Source organism: Rattus norvegicus, chromosome 9 (assembly GCF_021556685.1).
Source record: "Rattus norvegicus strain SHRSP/BbbUtx chromosome 9, alternate assembly SHRSP_T2T, whole genome shotgun sequence".
Classification (NCBI taxonomy): domain Eukaryota; kingdom Metazoa; phylum Chordata; class Mammalia; order Rodentia; family Muridae; genus Rattus; species Rattus norvegicus.
The window spans coordinates 36051312-36071759 of record NC_141542.1 but is presented as its reverse complement, the minus strand read 5'-3'; the positions used below and the strand labels follow the sequence as shown (position 1 = coordinate 36071759).

General features: G+C 36.3%; 1 protein-coding gene and 1 pseudogene across 2 annotated transcripts; both read left to right on the top strand.

The window, feature by feature from the left end:
* The first annotated feature begins 683 nt into the window (after positions 1-683).
* On the top strand, positions 684-4310 carry Defb17 (defensin beta 17). The gene is made up of 2 exons (NM_001037534.2): positions 684-799; positions 4034-4310. Exons 1-2 carry the CDS (start codon positions 745-747, stop codon positions 4174-4176), a joined length of 198 nt encoding a protein of 65 aa, NP_001032623.2. The 5' UTR covers positions 684-744; the 3' UTR covers positions 4177-4310.
* Positions 684-9472, top strand: Defb16-ps (defensin beta 16 pseudogene; annotated as a pseudogene). Its single transcript, NR_002707.2, has 2 exons — positions 684-799; positions 9118-9472. The product of NR_002707.2 is annotated as a defensin beta 16 pseudogene (transcript).
* The last annotated feature ends 10976 nt before the right edge of the window (positions 9473-20448 follow it).

The window sequence follows — 20448 nt, the reverse complement described above, 5'->3', positions numbered from 1 at the left end:
TGACCCTTCTGTAAGCTGTGTCTACTCCCAGCAATTTCTTTTACTCTATAGAAAACAAACAATCTGATTGAATCTGACATCACTTTCCAGTCCATAAATAGGATGATGAAAAGTATTTTATTTTCAAGTTTGAACTGTATGTTAACTAATTAATTAACCATTATTAAATAGTGTGGATGCCTTCCCTACAATCATCAATGAATAGAGAATTCCTGAATATGTTATATGTAAATGATTGTATCTTAGAAGTGAAACAAATCAATTGGTTTCTGGGCCACTAGCTATGAAACTTGTGAAAGCATGAGAATTCTCGAGCTCTAACACCCTGAGACACAACACTGAAAGACAGCAATAACAGGTACATTTGAGTAGCTAGCTCAACACATATATAAATGAGGTCATGTAGCTGCAATTTTTAATATTTCTATTTTAACAATCACTTAAAACAACTATTTCTTATTAAAATAGTGGAGAAAATGGTTGACTACTGTCAAGTTCCATGAAAATTAATCTAATTAGATTTTGCTTTCCTAAGGAAATTTACTAGGAGTAATTTTCTGATCGTGTTCTTTTAAAATGGGAGGAATCGCCCACACAGACAAATAATTTGGGTTTTCGCAAGCTTCAATAGCTAACATTGTTTTCCCAGATCTATAAATAGAAATGGTCATTGTTTCCTGACTACAAAACAAACTGACTTTCAAAAGAAGATCTGTTGCAACTTCTTGTCCAAGAAACTGTACCATGAAGTTTCATCTACTTTTCTTTATTCTGCTTTTTTCGATCACAATACTAACAGGTAATATGAAAACCTTTTTTGGCAGTATTTGCAGTAATGCTTTTGGGAGGCCTCGGTTGCTGTTTGTGAAAAATATTAAAAAATCTATAGGAATGAGAATACTATTGTTCTGGATTTATTATGCTAGTCTTGATTTGCTCCTATAACAGAAAACAGTTACTAAGAGGAAATAAACCTGGTAAAACAAGAATAAAATATAGTCCAGTCAAAAAATTGCATTGATACTGATAATTCTTACTGCTTGTAGACATTATTATGTGTATGAACGTTGTAACACCTAGTGGGATTGGCTTCCACTGTGTTCATATTCCAATATGATAAAGTCTGAAATGATTACAAAGTTTAGAATGAAAATAAGTATAATCATCCCTTACCTTGTTCAGAAAAACTATTGTTGGGCATTATCAACATAAAGGTGTAAATAACTCAATTTTAGAATATTTATTTCAGTTTCACTGTACTCTACAACAGTAGGCAATTAATGAAGTCCTTTTCAGCATTCTTTTCTCAAATGTCCAAGCCAATTATGACCCTCGTTGGCCTTTTATTTGTTCATTTTTTGTTTGTTTTGTCAGTAAGTTGCGTTGTCTTTTTTTTTCCTTCTCAATACAATTTCTTCAGCCTGATTCAAAGTTCTACACAAGCACATAAGTCCTGATGTCATTCATATGACAATTTTCTCACTAGAGCAATACTTACTTCTTGTCATGATCACCTACTATATTTAGGTGAAAATTTTACCCCATGAACTATCCCTTTCCATCAGGTATGAAGTAAATATGCTGATTCTCTTATTAAGTGATAGGCATGCATTAACTTCACAAAGTCAAAACAAAAATGCTCATTTTGATTATTAACTTTTATTAATTAATCAATCCATTCATTCTCTCATGTACTGTAAGCTTCATATGGCCTCCAAAATGTAATAGTTCTTCTATATTTTCTGCAGTAATTTATTCTATAAATGTATTTCAGTCTTTATCCTCTTTACAGTATATCTCTTCACATGCCATCACTAATAACTAGCTACTGATCTATTCCTTCAACGAAGAGAAAATAACATTCAATACAGGTTTGGAAATTATGTCATTTAGATAATAGAGTGGCATAAATTATATTGTTTTTCAATCCTTTTAAGTATTATTTCTTTTACTTCCAGAAGAAAAGTATGCTTCTTTAAAATTATACATGAACTACACCTATAGAGAATTCATTATTACAGACAAAAATATGTGAAGAACAAATGCTATCATTATGTCTGGATGTTATATTCTTTCCAAACTCAGGAGAGTTATAATATAATTTTAAATGACAGTTAGTAGGTTTATTTTCAGTTTATATTCACTAGTCTATAGTAATAGAATTAAAATAAATAAATCATACATCGCCAGAGCTGGGTAGAGCTGAGTGTTTAAGAGTGCTTACAGTTCTAATCGAATTTTGTGCATAGGTCCACAGTTCCTAGCACCCACAGTAGATATTTGAATTTCACCTACAACCTCAGCTCTAGGGGATCTGATGATCCCTCTGTCTTTTATATGAACCTTCATGTGTATGGTGTACATAAACTATTGCAGGGACAAATACAAAAATAAAAATAAGTAAATATTTAAATTATATAGTTTGTCACACTTAAAATTGTATAAATTATTTTCTTTAATTTTCTAATTGTAATATAAGATTGCATATAACATATTTTGATTCACTCTCCATTCCTCCCAGTAACCTATTCAAGATCTACCCACCATATTCACTAATGTTCCAAGTGCCTTCCTTTTTGTATAACCCATGCCATTATATTACCACTGACTAATGTCCTTAAAATCTCTATAGAGGGAATTTCTATTTGTATAACAGCTTTCTTCTGCGTGCTCTACAAACTAGAAACAAAATACTTTTTTGTTGCTCCATTTTTTTCATCATTTTCTAGCAAACTGGAAATAGTTGTACTATCAATGGGCATTTTTTAAAAATCCTACTTATTCTATGAATATAAGACAACATATTTTTGTATTGAAGAGAACACATTGTCATTTTTTCCTAATGTTTCAAAAACATTTTGGTAACATAAATAAATAAATACATACATAAATAAATGTAAAAAGAAATTGCAGGTAATAGAATTATTTTGGGAACCATTTTGTTCAGATTTATACTGTATATTGCTATAGATTAATATACACATTAAATAAATTCTTTATCATATTAGGATATTGTCATATAATTTCAGTTTCATAAATATACACAAGAACATGACAGTTTTCACCATAGCAAAATATCACAATTGGTAGAAACTGCTCATGGCTACAACTACAAATTCTTCAATTGCTCTTTTTATTCTGATTCAAAAGGACAAAGGGCAGTGTTAGTAAACTTCCTTTTTCCAAAGAAATAAGATAAGTGGGTATTTCATCTTTTATGCAGCCTATAAGCTCAACTCTCATTTAAATATAAACATTTATATACAATGTGTAAATTAGTATGTGCCAATGAAAACATACACCATTAGAAAATGGTGGTAGGGTGGTTTTAGCCCCTATGCAAATTTATTGCTTATCAAGGTTAACAAACATAATTTTGAAGAATGCTTTTTTAAATAACTTTTTTTCAGAAGTGGTACATTAAGTTTAGAAACCATACATGAGCCAAAAATGAATGTAAATTCAAAACCGTCCCCTCTCTTACTCCCTCCCTCCCTCTTTTTCTCCCTCTCCCCCTTTTTTTGATCAATATTTCTGTTACATATAGATATAATTTAACGAATACATTTGGAAAAAAGTCACAAAATGTCCAGGAAAGTTGTGAGCCTTTGAATAATTTGTTTAGCATCACATAATTCTAAATATTTTGCAATACAAAGTTAAATTGCAATGAAAATTTTAGTAATGATTAATGAAGGCACAGGATTCAGGTTAGTTATTTATGAGAGCAGAAAAGGGAATTCCTAATTCTATGAACAGAGGCAGAGAGAAGGCCAGACAGTGTAAATCCCATCTTTCCATTGTCTTCAGTATCTGTCCTTGAGCCATCTCTGCCCAGTCTCTTCTGAACAACTATTTAGTCCCAATACACTTTCTGAGATAACCTTTATATTAAGTGATGGCAAATTCCCTTAAACTTTCCCTAGCATTTGAGAATGGTCATCCTATAATCCTTTGTCTCTAGAATGATCTCCTTATGGCTATGTTTGTTATACATTGATTCCTAATTCTAGTCATTCTTTCCTTCTTACAGGCAAAAGGAGTTATCCAGAGTATGGTAGCTTGGACTTGAGGAAAGAATGCAGAATGAGTAAAGGTCACTGTAAACTTCAGTGCTCTGAAAATGAAATTAGGATTGCTTTCTGCATAAGACCTGGAACACACTGCTGCATCTAGAATTCAAGACGGAGGACGAAAAGAGACACATGACCCAAGAAGAAGAACAAGTCTAATTAAGTCTTCCCTGCAGGATTTTCAAGATATGTGTGTCTCTTTAAAGCAAAAATAATTAAATACGATTGAATTCTGAACTTTTCAGATGTGGTTCTAGCTCATGCATTGACTGGTATAATCAAAAATATGCTGAGACAATATTGGAAAAGTTTCTCAAACAGTACTCAGAATTTTGTGTCTTGCAAGAGTTGACATCTCAATATGATGGGAACACCTAGGTCAAAGAAAGGGAATGTCCCTTGAGATACAGCCTTTCAGTAAATATACAGTCAGATTTTTACTCCTGTGAAAATGTATAAACTACTAGAATTTGGGATTAGATATTGAGAACATGAATCATTTTCACGAGAGACAAAGGGCTTAAGAGAGAGTAATCAATGCGTGAGAACAAAATGAGATTTTGGCATTGCCATTAGTGTCCACTCGATTTTATTACTTAGTGGAGGAAAATATGAATCAAAAATTATGAAGGGCATTTCAGAAAGGAGAATGCAGGCATAATTATTTTGTATCAAACTATAAACTATGCCTGGTAACTTGGTTCTACTCCTTACTGTAATTATATGAGGAGACACACATAAAGAAGAAACACACATCTTCAAGTATAGTATAGATGCTGTTTAGCCTCTATTTACCTTCGCATCTCATTTGGCCTCTGAGTACAGTATTCTTTCCTGTGAATCAACACAATAAATTTATATAATACCCATCCAGATTTTTTATTTCTAGCATAGCAGTAAAATTTAGCCATTTTTATCAATATCAAAATTCTTGTGAAACACTCACTAACTCAATAAAATAGAAAGGTGTTAGGAAGATTAATTAAGGAAAAGGGAAATTGTTAAAGACTCATATGTTTACTACATTGTGAATCAGAAAGAGAGAAAATACATAACTTATTTTATTGTGGCCTTTCTATGAGTTCATTCCTGAATTCAAATGAAGATAAAAGGTGTGAGCAAGTTCATAGTTAACATTGTTTACTACAGTGTGATACACACGGTAGTAATGTTTTCACCACAAAAATTATATTTATATATATAACCAACTTTAAGTATTATAATTCAATGAATTCATGAGCTCCATTATGAAGTCATAATTTTCTAAGCAAACATTGGACCTTTTAGTATGATTTTCCTTTTTCAGACTTTAATAACTTTAAATAGTCTCATTATTTTGTGTTTTCCCTTGTAACATACAAACTCAAAAGTATTTTACGGTCCTCATTTGTAGAAGTTTTTCTCTGCCTTTTGCTTCTTGGTCATGTCGTTTGAACAATTCTCTTTAGAAGACCTACACTCTGCATTGCATGACACGTCTTAGCAGCTCAGGCTTTTCCCCACTAGATGCCAACAGCACCTATTCCTTTAAAGATGAAAATCAAAATGCGTACATGTCTAGATAAATATCTTCTTAAAGGACTGAAGCACATGAGGTATAAAATATCCATCCTCACAGAAATTAAAATTTTAAATGAAAACAAAATAGGCACTAACATTGTCCTCTGATCACTAATCACATTCTCTGTGTCCTGTGAGAATAGTTTTCAAATATTTATTATACACGTTTATATTAGCGGGGGGTGTATTGAGAATTTCAGAAAAAAAGCAGACAAAAAATTTCTGCATATATATTAATCACATCAAGGAAGATACTAGAAAATTATGACTATGGAGTGAATATTTAGGATTTTAACTAATCTGTTATTGCGTCATTACTACAAGTCTACTTACTATAGAACACAGAGGTGTAATAAGCCATCAATATATGGATCCCAGAATTTAACTGAGGAATGTCTACCAAGAAGTTGAAGCTGGTTAGGTGTTCTTCTGCCAACAATGTAGCTATGTCTGCATTTAAAGCAGGCTTCTCTATCATGTCTGAATCTCTATCTACCCTGTAGTTGTCAGCTTAGAGAAATCACATCCTTCTCAGTTTCTCAGTTGTACGTTCCAAAACTGTCCTAGATTTTCAGTTCAAAGCAAAAAAGGCTACAAACTTGAAGAAGATACATGGAACCTTCTTTTATTTATTTATCTCAATTTAAAACTGAGGAAGGTTGTCTGTGCTTGTAACGGTATCATGGTGGGGCAGAGTGTGAGAGATTTCTGGCCAGACAGGTTAGCTGAAAGATACGCTCCAGATTCAGATGTTTTCTCAAGGAATAAGGCAACTACAGAGGAAGAATTCTGATGTTCTTTAGCTCTACCTGCATGTACACATGTGTACACACCTGCATACTCATGTGCATGCAACACACACACACACACACACAAATAAGTGAAAATATGAAGTTGAATGAATTCTTGGTATATTAGTGGTTACTAGAATCCATCCAAGATTGACAAAGAGGAGGACAAAGATTACTCCCAGATTTTTGTCTGAGCTCTCATAGACTGAGTTTTGTTACTTCTTGAAAACATAGAGTCACTGGAACAAACTCACTTAATAATGGATATGTGGACTTTGGAAGGTAGAACAAACTGTAGAAATGTTTATTTGGAGAAGACAGAAAACCACTGACTGTGTTAAATATGGTGATATTTGAGTTGGGGCAAGAGGAGGCCAGCTAAGTTTCAGTCGATGTGTTAGAATTTCCTCAGAGTATGGGGACTCCATTAACTGAGAGAGGAAAAATGTTCAGACATAGATGTTGGCAGCTAAGTTCACATGATGCAAAAACCTTAGGATGTCTCTTAAGAATGTTCAGTTAGGTGACTGAGGGAATAAAATGGGGACGATAGCTAGGAATGGAAATGGCAAAGAATTTCGAATTATAAACTAGATTGAATGGTTTGGTAGAATCTTTGCAAGAACTGAAAATTGGTTAGACCACCTCCATTGTTGCTCCTTGTTGCCAAATTGACACAAGTAGCTATTTAACATTTGGGATTCAAATTTTTTATTTGAAAATTCAGTCACTATATGTGGTTTGACTTGATAAATTGAAATGTTTATTCTTGAACTTTTAGTAAAATAGTTTTACATTTTTTCTTTTTGGCTATTGCCTGATATATATCTCTGAGGAATATTATTAAAATGTCATTTGTATACATAGAATCATGGACTCAAAATAGTAAGTACATTGGTAATGCTTGGAAAATAAAAATCTGATCTTAAAGTATGTTTTGTTCTAAAAAAAACTTTGAATTGTAGATTGCTTTGTCATCAATAACATCTTCACGTAACAGAGCTTGATAACTTTGTCATAGATTTCTGTATTAAATATTAAATATTTATAAAGCTTAACATACAAAGCAATGATTACAGAATTTCAGAACACATTTTTTAATCTTTAGATAGTTTATTAAAGTCACACAGTATGAGTCCTTATCTGTAAATAAATGCACAGCTACACTTACATTTATTTGCACATAGCAATCATTTGAGTTTCTCAAGTAAGTGACTCTGCCAGCAAGTCTTGCATAGCCACTATCTGCTATAACTTGATTACATAGGTGAAGAATCAAAAATCAAAACAAATCAAATTATCCTATAAAGGTTTAGACTTAGGCTCCTCAAAAGTAAGTAATATAATAAACATGTTATAAAATATATGGGCAATTATAAGCTTATTTTCTTTGTTCAGTCTTATTGCTGGGTGTCGAAGAAAGGGAATTTGTTTCTAGTGGAAAGAAAGTAATGTTCACTTAAAAGGAATCTCTGGTGTACATACATAGATGCATGTGGCAACAATTAATGAGATTAAAAAGAAGTCATAAATTGTAGTTCGCGGCGCAGCGAAGAAAAGATGGCGCCGACAGCCAGCCCCGTTCGAATGTGAGTAACTTACGGCGCATGCGCAGACTTGTCCCCTCGTCAGGGCAGCTGTATGATAATGCGGTGATCCGGCGCCCTCCTGTGGTGAACAGTACTGTTCTGTGCATGCGCGGAGTTTTACACCTGACCTCAGTCTGGCTGGGGCGGTACTATGCTAATAGAGGTTCATGCCGCGCCAATCTCTGGAGGACAAGTAGCTGGGATGACAGTGGGTGACTTGTGCCCCGCCAATCCCTGAGAGAATATTAGCATACTGTTGTGTATATAAGGCGAGCGCTTTTGCTGCTTGTGTCCCCGTGTCAACAATGAAGGTGTCCTGCAGTAAAGGCTGTTGAGAAGAAGCCAACCGTGTTGCGTCTTCCTTGCCAGCCGAGGTGGGCGTGACAATAAATGTGAAAAAGAGTGAGAAGGAGTATGTGTAAGATTTTGGAGAGGGGGGGAAAAGTACAGGAAAATGATGTAATTATATTCTAACCTTAATAACTGAAAAAACAAAAACCAAGGAAATGTATGGAATGAACAGCAAAGCCCTTTGGCAGCGATATGGAAGGCAATGAACCGTCCTTTAAAAATGGTAAAATGAAAAGTTTACAGAACGGTATAAATATTGTTTTAATAAATCAGTAAGAATATAAATTGGCTTAGTAAATGGAGAATAAGAAAGCTATATCTAAGAGTTCAGGTGTGGCTAAACTTCAAGTTCTGCATTGGGGTGGGATTAGCAAGATGCTTGTAGATTTATCCCTTCCCCAAATGACTGCTAAATTGTGAATAAAATAATGAATAAAGTAAGTTGCTCCTCCCCCTCTTCTTTGACCCCATTATTTCCTTATCACAGCATATATTTTAATAATGTATCTGTAACTACATATATTTGCATGTATGTTTAGATACAGACATCAAAGCAGAAATTTTTGTTACATTTTTATTAGCACCTGTTAATTATCCATAGTAACAGGTCCCATTGGGACACTGCGGGGCATGTATAAAGTGTACCTTGACCATATTCATCCCTGACTTCCTCTTTTGTCCCTCATCTATTAGTCTTTCTCTTTCCAGAGAGTTTCCTTCCACCTTTCGTGCCTCTCTTTTTCTTAATTGCAGTCAGAAGTCTTATTGACATCAAGTATAGAATAGAGAGATGTGCAAAAATGTGAGGAATGTGTAAGGCCTTCTGTGATGTGGATGAGTATGCTTTTGGATATTGTATCAAATGGAGGAACCAGTGTTGCATTTAAACTGCCACACAGAAGTACTACTTACTGTCCAGTCTGGAAAAGAAGAGCATCAAAGCCCAATTCAAATGTTCATCTGTACACACACCATCAAGCTTGAGAACTGTGAAATAAACTGTTGTATAGCCACATGGAGTATATATTTTTCTGCATCTTTTGACAAATTAGCTACATTGTTTTTTGAGTATTTTCTATTGCAATAAAAGTGCTGTGAACATTTTTATTACTATTTTATGTGAATATGTATTGATCTTAAGTAACTGCTTATAAGATAGATGAGTTATGTAGTAAATGTACATGTACTTTTTAAAAATAAAGCACCAAGCTGTTTTCTACACTTAATTTATCTCTGATTATTTTTGCCTGCCTGCCTGTTTATCTCTGTATCTTATCTTTGTGTGATCCTTTCTTTCCCTCTCCCTGTCCCTGTCCCTCGCCCCCTCCCAATTTGTGTGTGTGTGTGTGTGTGTGTGTTATCCATGTCCACCTACCATGGGACACGAGTGAAGGTGCCAGTGATCAACTCAGGTCATGATGCTTTGGTGGCTGAGCCTTTTCACCAGTGTTTTCAAAGTTTAAGACTTTACAATTCCTTACTACTAATATTAGGAGGAGCTCAGGGAATCACTCCTGAAAGGGGGAGGAAGGATTATAGAATCCAGAAGCATCAAGGACACTGCAAGTTCAGGGTTCACACAATCAACTAGCCAGGATTCATAGGGGTTCACAGAGACTGAAACAGCAAACAAGGAGTATCCACTCCTAGTGGTCTGACCTAAGTACTCTGCATATATGTTATCGTTGTGTTACTTGGCGTCCTTGTGGAACTCTTCACAGTAGGAACCGTGACTGTCGTTGGCTCTTTTTGCCTGCTTTTGGGATTTTTTTCCTATTACTGAATTGCCTCATTTAGCTTTGATATGAGGGTTTGTACGGAGTTTTATTTTAACTTGTTCTGCCATGCTTGGTTGCTATCCAAGATTAGAGAGGCCTGATCTCTTCTAAAGGGAAATGGAGAAGGAGTGGATTTGAGGGTGATGCGAGGTATGGAGAGGGCCTGGAACAAGAAGGAAAAGGATCCATGGATGGGATGTGATAAGTGTGAGAAAAAAATGAAAACAAATAGATGATAGACAGACAGACAGATAGATAGGTGAAACACAGACAGACAGACAGACAGACAGATATAAGTACAGAATTGTAATTTCTTTATTTTTTCGTTAAGTTAAATTCAGTCCTTCCTTACTTTTACATGTTCTAGTAGGTATGATGCTGATGTTAATTTTAAGGGACATAGTAACGCTGAACATTCTAGAGTGCTTCCTCAACACACATCTTTTAGAAAGTATCTGCTTACTATTTGTACATTGAAAATTCAAAATTTTGTTTTAAATTCCATTTTGAAATATTTGCACTGTCAGTATGAAAAACTTTGTTCTCTGATCACTATTGCAAGATGTACAAGGAGGGTTCATTGACTTTCACCTTTCTTCTACCTCAGTTGCTCTATTCCCTTAAATATACACATACTGAGAAGCAGCCTATTGTTTGAATGACTGTAAGTTTTAAAAAGTGATTTGATTGTGTTTACTTTAATAAAATACTAATTGTTGATAAATGAATATTGACATTGCTGAATTGTAACTTCACATTGTGTCTTTTTATAGTTCTGTTGGCTTTTAATTCATATATTTAAATCACTGTAAGTGGATGAATAAATGGGCAGCATTTCCCCTCCTCATATTTTATTTAATTAAAATAGAATTATATAACTTTGCTCCTCCTTTACCTCCTTTCAACCCTACTCATCCACCCTCTCATACACTTTCCCATCAGTAAACACTCATGTTTACAGCCTCACTGTCTTTGATTACATGTGTTACATACATATCTGTATATGTATGCACAGTTGCACATAAACAAAAACAGCTGGGAGCATGTTGTCATTTGTGTGATAATTCTTTCAAGGATGGCTACTCTGTTTGCAGTTTCTTTTTTTCCCATCTTTATTAACTTGAATATTTCTTATTTACATTTCGATTTTTATTCCCCTTCCCAGTTGGTTTCCAGGCCAACATCCCCCTAACCCCTCCCCCTCCATTTCTCTATGGGTGTTTCCCTCCCCATCCTCCCCCCCCTCATTACCACCCTCCTGAGGGTTCAGTCTTGGCAGGACCAAGGGCTTCCCCTTCCACTGGTGCTCTTACTAGGATATTCATTGCTACCTATGAGGTCAGAGTCCAGGGTCAGTCCATGTATAGTCTTTAGGTAGTGGCTTAGTCCCTGGAAGCTCTGGTTGGTTGGCATTGTTGTACATATGGGGTCGCAAGGCCCTTCAAGCTCTTTCAGTCCTTTCTAAAATTCCTTCAACGGGGGTCCCGTTCTCAGATCAGTGGTTTGCTGCTGGCATTCACCTATGTATTTGTTGTATTCTGGCTGTGTCTCTCAGGAGAGATCTACATCCGGTTTCTGTCGGCCTGAACTTCTTTGCTTCATCCATCTTGTCTAATTGGGTGGCTGTATATGTATGAGTCACATGTGGGGCAGGCTCTGAATGGGTGTTCCTTCTGCCTCTGTTCTAAACTTTGCCTCCCTATTCCCTGCCAAGGGTATTCTTGTTCCCCTTTTAAAGAATGAGTGAAGCATTCGCATTTTGGTCATCCTTCTTCAGTTTCATGTGTTCGGTGCATTTAGGGTAATTCAAGCATTTGGGCTAATAGCCACTTATCAATAAGTGCATACTGTGTGTGTTTTTCTGTGATTGGGTTACCTCACTCAGGATATTTTCCAGTTCCATCCATTTGCCTATGAATTTCATAAAGTTTTTGATAGCTGAGTAATATTCCATTGTGTAGATGTACCACATTTTCTGTATCCATTCCACTGTTGAAGGGCATCTGGGTTCTTTCCAGCTTCTGACTATTATAAATAAGGCTGCTATGTACATAGTGGAGCATGTGTCTTTGTTATATGTTGGGGCATCTTTTGGGTATATGAACAAGAGTGGTATAGCTGGTCCTCAGATAGTTCAATGTCCAATTTTCTGAGGAACCTCCAGACTAATTTCCAGAATGGTTGTACCAGTCTGCAATCCCACCAACAATGGAGGAGTGTTCCTCTTTCTCCACATCCTCACCAGCATTTGCTGTCACCTGAGTTTTTTATCTTAGCCATTCTCACTGGTGTGAGGTGAAATCTCAGGGTTGTTTTGATTTGCATTTCCCTTATGACTAAAGATGTTGAACATTTCTTTTGGTGTTTCTCAGCCTAATGGCATTCCTCAGCTGTGAATTCTTTGTTTAGCTCTGAACCCCATTTTTAATAGGGTTATTTGTCTCTCTGTCTAACTTCTTGAGTTCTTTGTATATTTTGGATATAAGCCCTCTATCAGTTATAGGATTGGTAAAGATCTTTTCCCAATCTGTTGGTTCCCAATCTCATTGCAGTTTTATGAGATCCCATTTGTCGATTCTTGTCTTAGAGCATAAGCCATTGGTGTTTTGTTCAGGAAATTTTCTCCAGTGCCCATGTTTTCGAGATGCTTCCCCACTTTTTCTTCTATTAGTTTGAGTGTATCTGGTTTGATGTGGAGGTCCTTGATCCATTTGCACTTAAGCTTTGTACAGGGTGATAAGCATGGATCGATCTGCATTCTTCTACATGCTTATCTCCAGTTGAACCAGCACCATTTGCTGAAATGATATCTTTTTTCCATTGGATGGTTTTGGCTCCTTTGTCAAAAATCAAGTGACCATAGGTGTGTGGGATCATTTCTGGGTTTTCAATTCTATTCCATTGGTCTATCTGTCTGTCTCTGGACCAATACCATGCAGTTTTTACGACTATTGCTCTGTAATACTTCTTGAGTTCAGGGACAGTGATTCCCCCAGAAGTCCTTTTATTGTTGAGGATGGTTTTAGCTATCTTGGGTTTTTTGTTATTCCAAATGAATTTGCAAATTGTTCTGTCTAACTCTTTGAAGAATTGGATTGATATTTTGATGAGGATTGCATTGAATCTGTAGATCGCTTTTGGTAAAATGTCCATTTTTACTATATTAATCCTGCCAATCCATGAGCATGGGAGATCTTTCCATTTCCTGAGGTCTTCTTCAATTTCTTTCTTCAGAGGCTTGAAGTTCTTATCATACAGATCTTTTACTTGCTTGGTTAAAATAACTTCTGAATGTTATAAAAGACCACATAAATTTGTTAAAGGTATTCTGTGTTTTAAATTTTCTTTTATAGCTTAAAATGATATGACCCAGCTTCTTTGAACTAATTCTTGCATTTTATCATTTTCCTTTCACTTACTTAAGACTTATTTTTGTTTTAGAAGTTGTGATGTGTCTCTCATATCTAGTTGACTATATAGATCAGGCATCAAACTCATTTCATAGGTGATATATACATATGTATATATATAGTCTCTGTTCTTTTATGACCATGTGTTAATGAATTTTGTACTTTAAATACATTTCTTTGTGTCTTTGTTTCACTCATGAAGCATAGACAACACATATACATTGTGTTACTTCAGAGAATGTTCTGGTGTTTTATATTGTCATTTTTATCTTGGTTTTATTTTTCCATTTTTCATTTCCTAACAGTTTTAATGTCACAGATTTTAATTATATATCATGACTTTCCTCTATATTTCAATTTCATTTAAAGTCTATTCTCATATTTTTCCAGTGTTGAGAATCATATCCAGAACCATTCACACACACACACACACACACACACACACACACACACACACACACACACACACGACAGTATTTGTTTCTTTTCTTTTCCTTTTTTCTTGTCTTTTGCAATATGTATCCTTACTGGCTCTAATTCTGTAAGTGGCTAAAACAAGAAAAAAGGAAGAAGATGTTGTCTCAAAATTACATAGATTTTCATTTTAATAAGATGCATTGTCCTGTAAATGCTCTTGCATGTCTAAAGAAAAAGGCATGACTCTTACTTGATGGAAATGGGCTAGTTTATGCTGGATATAAAGAACGGTTCACATGACTCAGGAATACAGATTTAGCTCACCCCAAAGTTGATTTCCCATGAGCTAACACATAAAGAGGCTTGCAGAGCAACAGAACACGTTCTTAGGCAATTTTCAAGTATATTGGCAGAATCCTCACAGGAGGCAAAGCAGGGAGTCATAGGCAACAGGCCTCTAATGCTATTTGATGTCACTCTTTTTGGATGGTGGAAACTAGGTACTAACTTAACACATTTCACAACTTTTCACCTGGTAGTCACAAAGATGTTAACTCAGACACAGCAGTGGGAAACAAATGGGGGAAAATGGGGCTAATGGCTTTATTCCAAAAATCATGAAATCGAATTATGTTTTCATCTCATTGCTGAACTTATCATATTCTATTACAACAGGGACGCCAAAGGTCCTCGATTTCTCAATTTAAAACGTTCTGTACCATTTTAACAATTTTCTCACACTAGGCAAGGTGTACCAGTGAGAATTCCAACAAGGAACTTACAGATATATCTCTTGATTTTGGAGTTTTCACTTTATGATAACTGTGTTAAAACTTCCTGCAGGCCCATAATTTAAGATACCCACAATAATGTGGTGGACATTGTAAAAGGTTTGGAGGCACAGAGATGTATAAAGATGATTCCCATTTTAAATGTCTACTCAACTTTCAATTTTGATTAGGAAACTGGATTGCATTATTTATCTGAATGTATCATTTCTATAGCTTATTTATGATACACGGGTCCATTTAATTGCGGTGACAGAAAAGTGAGAATTAAAAGACACAGGAAAGAGTTTGGACGCCCTTTATATTTCAGATACACGTAAACCATGTTCCCTTTCTCTCTGCCTACAAGTAAATAATATAGAATGAGGAGATTCTTAGGAAATTTTGTAAAATAATACAGACATGGGGTGAGGGAGGTTCCACAACGTGTAAAAATGTGTAAACATCACTTTTTCTAGTTTGGGATAGGGTTTCTATGTGGAAAACTCACTTTTTAGACCAGGATGGTCTCGAACTCAGGGATCCGCCTTCCTCTGATTCCATCTAGCTCTTTTCTTACGTGTACAACAAAGCGACAGGCTAGATGGCTCTCTCTACTGAGAGTCATTTCATCAAGCCTGTTGGGGATTGGTTCTAACGCTTTTCTTAATTCAGCTAACACACACATGCAAATCATCTTGTCCAGATGCTGAGCGTCCCTGTCCCCAGTTGGTTTTCGATTGGTCAATAAGTTTACTAACAGCCAATGGCTGGGTAGGGAGATGGAGGCGGGCCTTTTAGATTTAGCAGACTAAAAAGAAGGGAAGAAGGTGGAACAGAATCACCGTGACAGGTAAGCAAAGAGAACAGACGTAAGAGCTGAGGAGAGATCGCATCCAGCCACAAAAGAGTCAGGGAAGCAGCCCCAGCGCCCACTCCACTCACTGGGTCTAGGGTAGCAAGAAAAAAATATAGATAATAAAATGTGATAACTCAGGAATTTCAGAGGGGGAGTGGGTTAGCCAGGAAGAATCCCGGCCATTCCACTGTTAAGACGTACTAAAATTAAAGCCACTGTTTGTGTCTTTCATGTCTCGGATCTAGAGAACTCTGGCAATTGGCAAGAAGTTTGATAAAGCCCTCAGAGCAGGTAACAGATTACCACTACACAGGCCAATGTGTGTTCTGGCCTTACTTGGAGAACTTCCTTTATTTTGGCTTCAAGATTTAATTAAAGTCTAACATCAAGTTATAATTCCTGCTCCAGAATAACAGTGACAAAGGTATACTTTTGGCTCAGTGTCACAGTCTTCTGTCTGTCAGCTTCTTTGCTTTCACGGCTATATAGGCTGTTTTGTTCTTTGCATTAACTAAACCTCTGCATTTTTGATAGGCATAAACACAAGCTGGAGTGACATTCAGAGAAAACTGTGAGGAAGTTATTTGGAAAAAATATTTCCGCTCATCAGCCACACACACCCATTCCTGATATAACTCTGTGTTTATTTATTTATTTTTAATTTTTGTTCTCACATGGCATGAAGTGTTTTATTTTTATTTTTTTCACAGCAACCAAATTAAAATACTTCTTGTGGAAATCTGTTAATGTGAGGTGTAAAATGTCCACCTTGACGAGACTATCCACCTAAGTGTCCTAACTGATCAAGCAAGGTGACTCTTAATCTGCTGCAGATAGTAGAGTCTGGATTTACGTCAGGGGTAGGAGCCTAACGTGTATCAGCTCCTTGTTTAACGCCTAGCAGAGTCAGAAAATAAACAAACGAAAACTTTCCTTGAGATTCTGACAAATAAAATTAAAGCCAAAGTATATGTAAGCCAGCAAATAGGAGTACATAGATATACAAATTGTAAATTTGAGACATTAGACATTAAGTCAATCAAGCTATTCATCAAGGACGGCAACAGTGATCCAGGTTATGGGAAGAAGTGACAACTCACTAACATAGCAATCAAATTCAGAGCCATGAGTCAACAACAGAGTTCTAAGATATTTTTTCTTTCTTTTCTTTTCTTTTTAATTGGCTATTTCATTTATTTACATTTGAAATGTTACCATCTTTCCCAGTTTCCCCTCCAGAAACACCTGTATCACATCCCCCATCCTTGTGCTTCTATGAAGGTACTTCCCCACCCACCCACCTACTCACTCACTCACTCACTCACTCACTCACTCACTCACTCACTCACCCCATCTGGCCTCCCCGCCCTGGCATTCTGCTACAATGGGGCATCCAGCCTTTGAAAGACCAAGAGCCTCTCCTCCCACTGAGGTCTAACAAGGCCCATCCTCTGCTACATATGCCCCTAGAGCTACAGGTCGCTCCATGTGGACTCTTTTGTTGGTGGTTTAGTCCCTGGGAGCTCTGGGACATCTGGTTGGTTAATATTGTTGTTCTTCCTATGGGATTGCAAACCCCTTCAGCTACTTAAGTCCTTTCTATAACTCCTCTGTTGGGGATCCCAATTCAATGGTTGGTTGAGAGCATCTGCCTCACCTCTGTATTTTTCAGGCTCTGGCAGAGCGTCTCAGGAGACTATATCAGGCTCCTGACAGCATACATTCTTGGCTTCAGCAATAGTGTCTAGGTTTGATGATTGTATTTGGGATGGATAGGGATGGATCCCCGGGGGTGGCAATCTCTGGATGGCCTTTCTTCACTCTCTGCTCCACATTTTGTCTCATTTCCTCCTGTAAGTATTTTGTTTCCACCTCTAAGAAGGACTGAAGAATCCACACTTCGGTCTTCCTTCTTCTTGATTTTCATGTGGTCTGTAAATTCTATCTTGATTATTCCGAAATTTGGGGCTAAAATCCACCAGTCAGTGAGTGCATACTATGTGTGTTATTTTATGATTGGGTTGCCTTGCTCAGGATGATATTTTCTAGTTATATCCATTTGCCTAAGAATATGTGAAGAATATATTGCTTTTAATAGCTGAGTAGTACGAATAAGACTTCTGTGAACACAGTGAAGCATGTGTCCTTGTTAAATGTTGGAACATCATTTGGGTATATGCCCAGGATTGATATAGCTGTGTCCTCAGGTAGCACTATGTACAATTTTCTGAGGAACCGCCAGACTGATTTCCACAGTACTTGTACCAGCTTGCAATCCCACCAACAATGGAGAAGTGTTTCTCTTTCTCTACATCTTCTCTGGTATCTATTGTCATTTGAGTTTTTGATCTTAGCCATTCTAACTGGTGTGATGTGGAATCTCAGGGTTGTTTTGATTTGCATTTCCCTGATAACTAAGGGGGTTGAGAATTTCTTTAGATACTTCTCAGTCATTCGATATTCTTCAGCTGGGAATTTTTGTTTAGTTTTATACCCTAGTTTTAATAGGGTTATTTGGCTCTCTGGAGTCTAACTTCTTGAGTTCTTTGTATATTTTGGATATTAGCTTTCTATCAGATGTAGGATTGGAAAAGATTTTTTTTTTCAATCTGTTGGTTGCTGTTTTGTCCTATTGACAGTGTCCTTTGACTTACAGAAGCTTTGCAGTTTTATGAGGTCCCATTCTTCTATTGTTAATCTTAGAGCATAAGCCCTTGGTTTTCTGTTCAGGAAAATTTCCCCTGTGTCCATATGTTCGAGATTCTTCCCAACTTTGTCTTCTATTAGCTTCAGTGTATCTGAAGATCCTTGTGTATGTGAAGATCCTTGATCCACTTGGACTTGAGCTTTGTATAAGGAAATTTTGGGGTCATTAAGTATACTATTATATCCTCTGCAAAGAGTGATATTTTGACTTCTTCCTTTCTATTTTTATCCCTTTGACCTGCTTTTGTACTCTAATTGCCACATCAAAGGAGAACTCTCTGGCCATCAAACAGAACATAGAAATAATAAAAAGAGTCAAATGGAGACAGAGAGATCTGTGGGCTGTGTGCTCCAAGTGAAATGTTCCTGACTAGGACACAAATTGTTCAAAATCTTTCACCCAAAACATTTTGATATGTCCCCACAGATTATGTAGAAACAGGAGCAATGTTTTAAAAACAAGATTAATGCAGCATTTTAAACTTCTAGAAAATTAACATTGTAACATTTTAACTTTAAAAGTTTTCTGTTTATTCTTTAAACAACAGAGAATCAGTATTCTATAAAATTGCTTTAATTTTTTAAAGACATACCTATGAAGTTTTCAAGTGATTGTCTCTGTTGAATCACAGACCTCAGGGACCATCTAAGATTTTAAAGATTAGCTTAGTCATCAGTCATTTGCATGGTTGCATGAAACTCTGAGATCATTCCTCAGTTAGAGAAAAGAAAATGCAAGAAGCTAGGCAATCAAGATGCAAGAAGTTATGCATCACAGATGAAGTATAAACATTCACGTGCCTCCTCTTCTAATGTCTATCTTCCTGTATCAATTTTTACCATCTGAATGATGTTCACTTCACTGTTTTAAAAAAGAAATTAACAGCCTAACTCTGTCTCCTGACAACTGTTTAACAAAATGTATGCATTCATATGTGAAATTTATTTAGAATTTGAACAGTGAAAATATTTATTAAAGTTTGAAGTTTGATAAAAAACGTGTTGTGAATTGGAATGGGAGTTGATTTCGAAAGAACTTCAAATATAGAGATTTTTAAATAGAAAGGAATAGTAGCCTGCAGTATGTGAACCCACAGGTATAATGGGTGAAGCATCACGCTTCTGCACTTTTCAATCAGAAATATGACAGCTGATCTGGGCCTCTTAGCATGTGGCTATAATTCCAGCAGTCCAGAGGCTAAAAAGAGTCATAAGTTCAAGACAAGTCTGGGTTACATAGTTATAAAAGAGGAGCTTAAGGTAAAAAATTAAATATTTCAACTTCTTTTTTTTAAAGCCTTTGGAGGAAGGTTTTGACAGTAGAGAATGATTTTCAGGAGACTGATACTGAGCAACAGTAAATTCTTTTGAGTTTCTCCCCCAGGAATAAAGAACAAAGACAAATATAAGGTCCCTTGGAATTTTAAAACCCCCTCCCTCCTCTTCTCCTAGTCCCATACTCCCAGTTCTTCCTCTTCTTCCCCCTCCCCTTCTCCTCACAGGAGTCACCCAGCCCCAGGCAGATACCAACCAACCCTAGCACATAAAGTCTTATTAGGACTAAGCACATCATCTTTCACTAAGGCCAGACAAGGCAGCCCAGCTACGGGGTAAGGAATCTAAAGACAGACAACAGAATCCAAGTCAGAGACAGCATCTTCTTCAATTGATAGGGGACTCAAAGGAAGACCGAGCTGCACATCTACTGCATATGTATAAGTGGTCCAGGTTCAGTCCATACATGCTCTTTGCTTGGTGGTTCAGCCTCTTTGGGCCCCCATGGGTCAACATTAGTTGATTCTGTAGGTCTCCTTGTGATATCCTTGACCCCTTGAGCTCTCAATCACTACAGAAGTTTTTGGGATGAATCCCTGAAGTCTGCCTAATGTTCGGCTGTGGGTCTCTATATCCATTTCCATCAGGTGCTGGATAAAGCCTTTTCACAGTCTGTTCTTCTTTCTCTTTTTCTCCCTGTACCTTTTCTTCTTAATCTCAGTCTTTTTGTCAGCAGTTTTCTTTTTGACTTTACTGATGTCTTTAATGAACTTGTAACACCTGCCTTGGGACTTTTTCTTTGTTCTAAGTGGCCAAATAGTGGGGAAATGTGACTGTTCTCTAAATTAAATGGGCATCAGAAGGCACAAGAA

Excerpts from the sequence above, each read along its gene's own strand:
- Defb17 (NM_001037534.2), top strand. The coding sequence starts at position 745 with ATGAAGTTTCATCTACTTTTCTTTATTCTGCTTTTTTCGATCACAATA. Across the intron at positions 800-4,033 it reads TTCGATCACAATACTAACAG|GCAAAAGGAGTTATCCAGAG; the intron begins GTAATATGAAAA and ends TCCTTCTTACAG.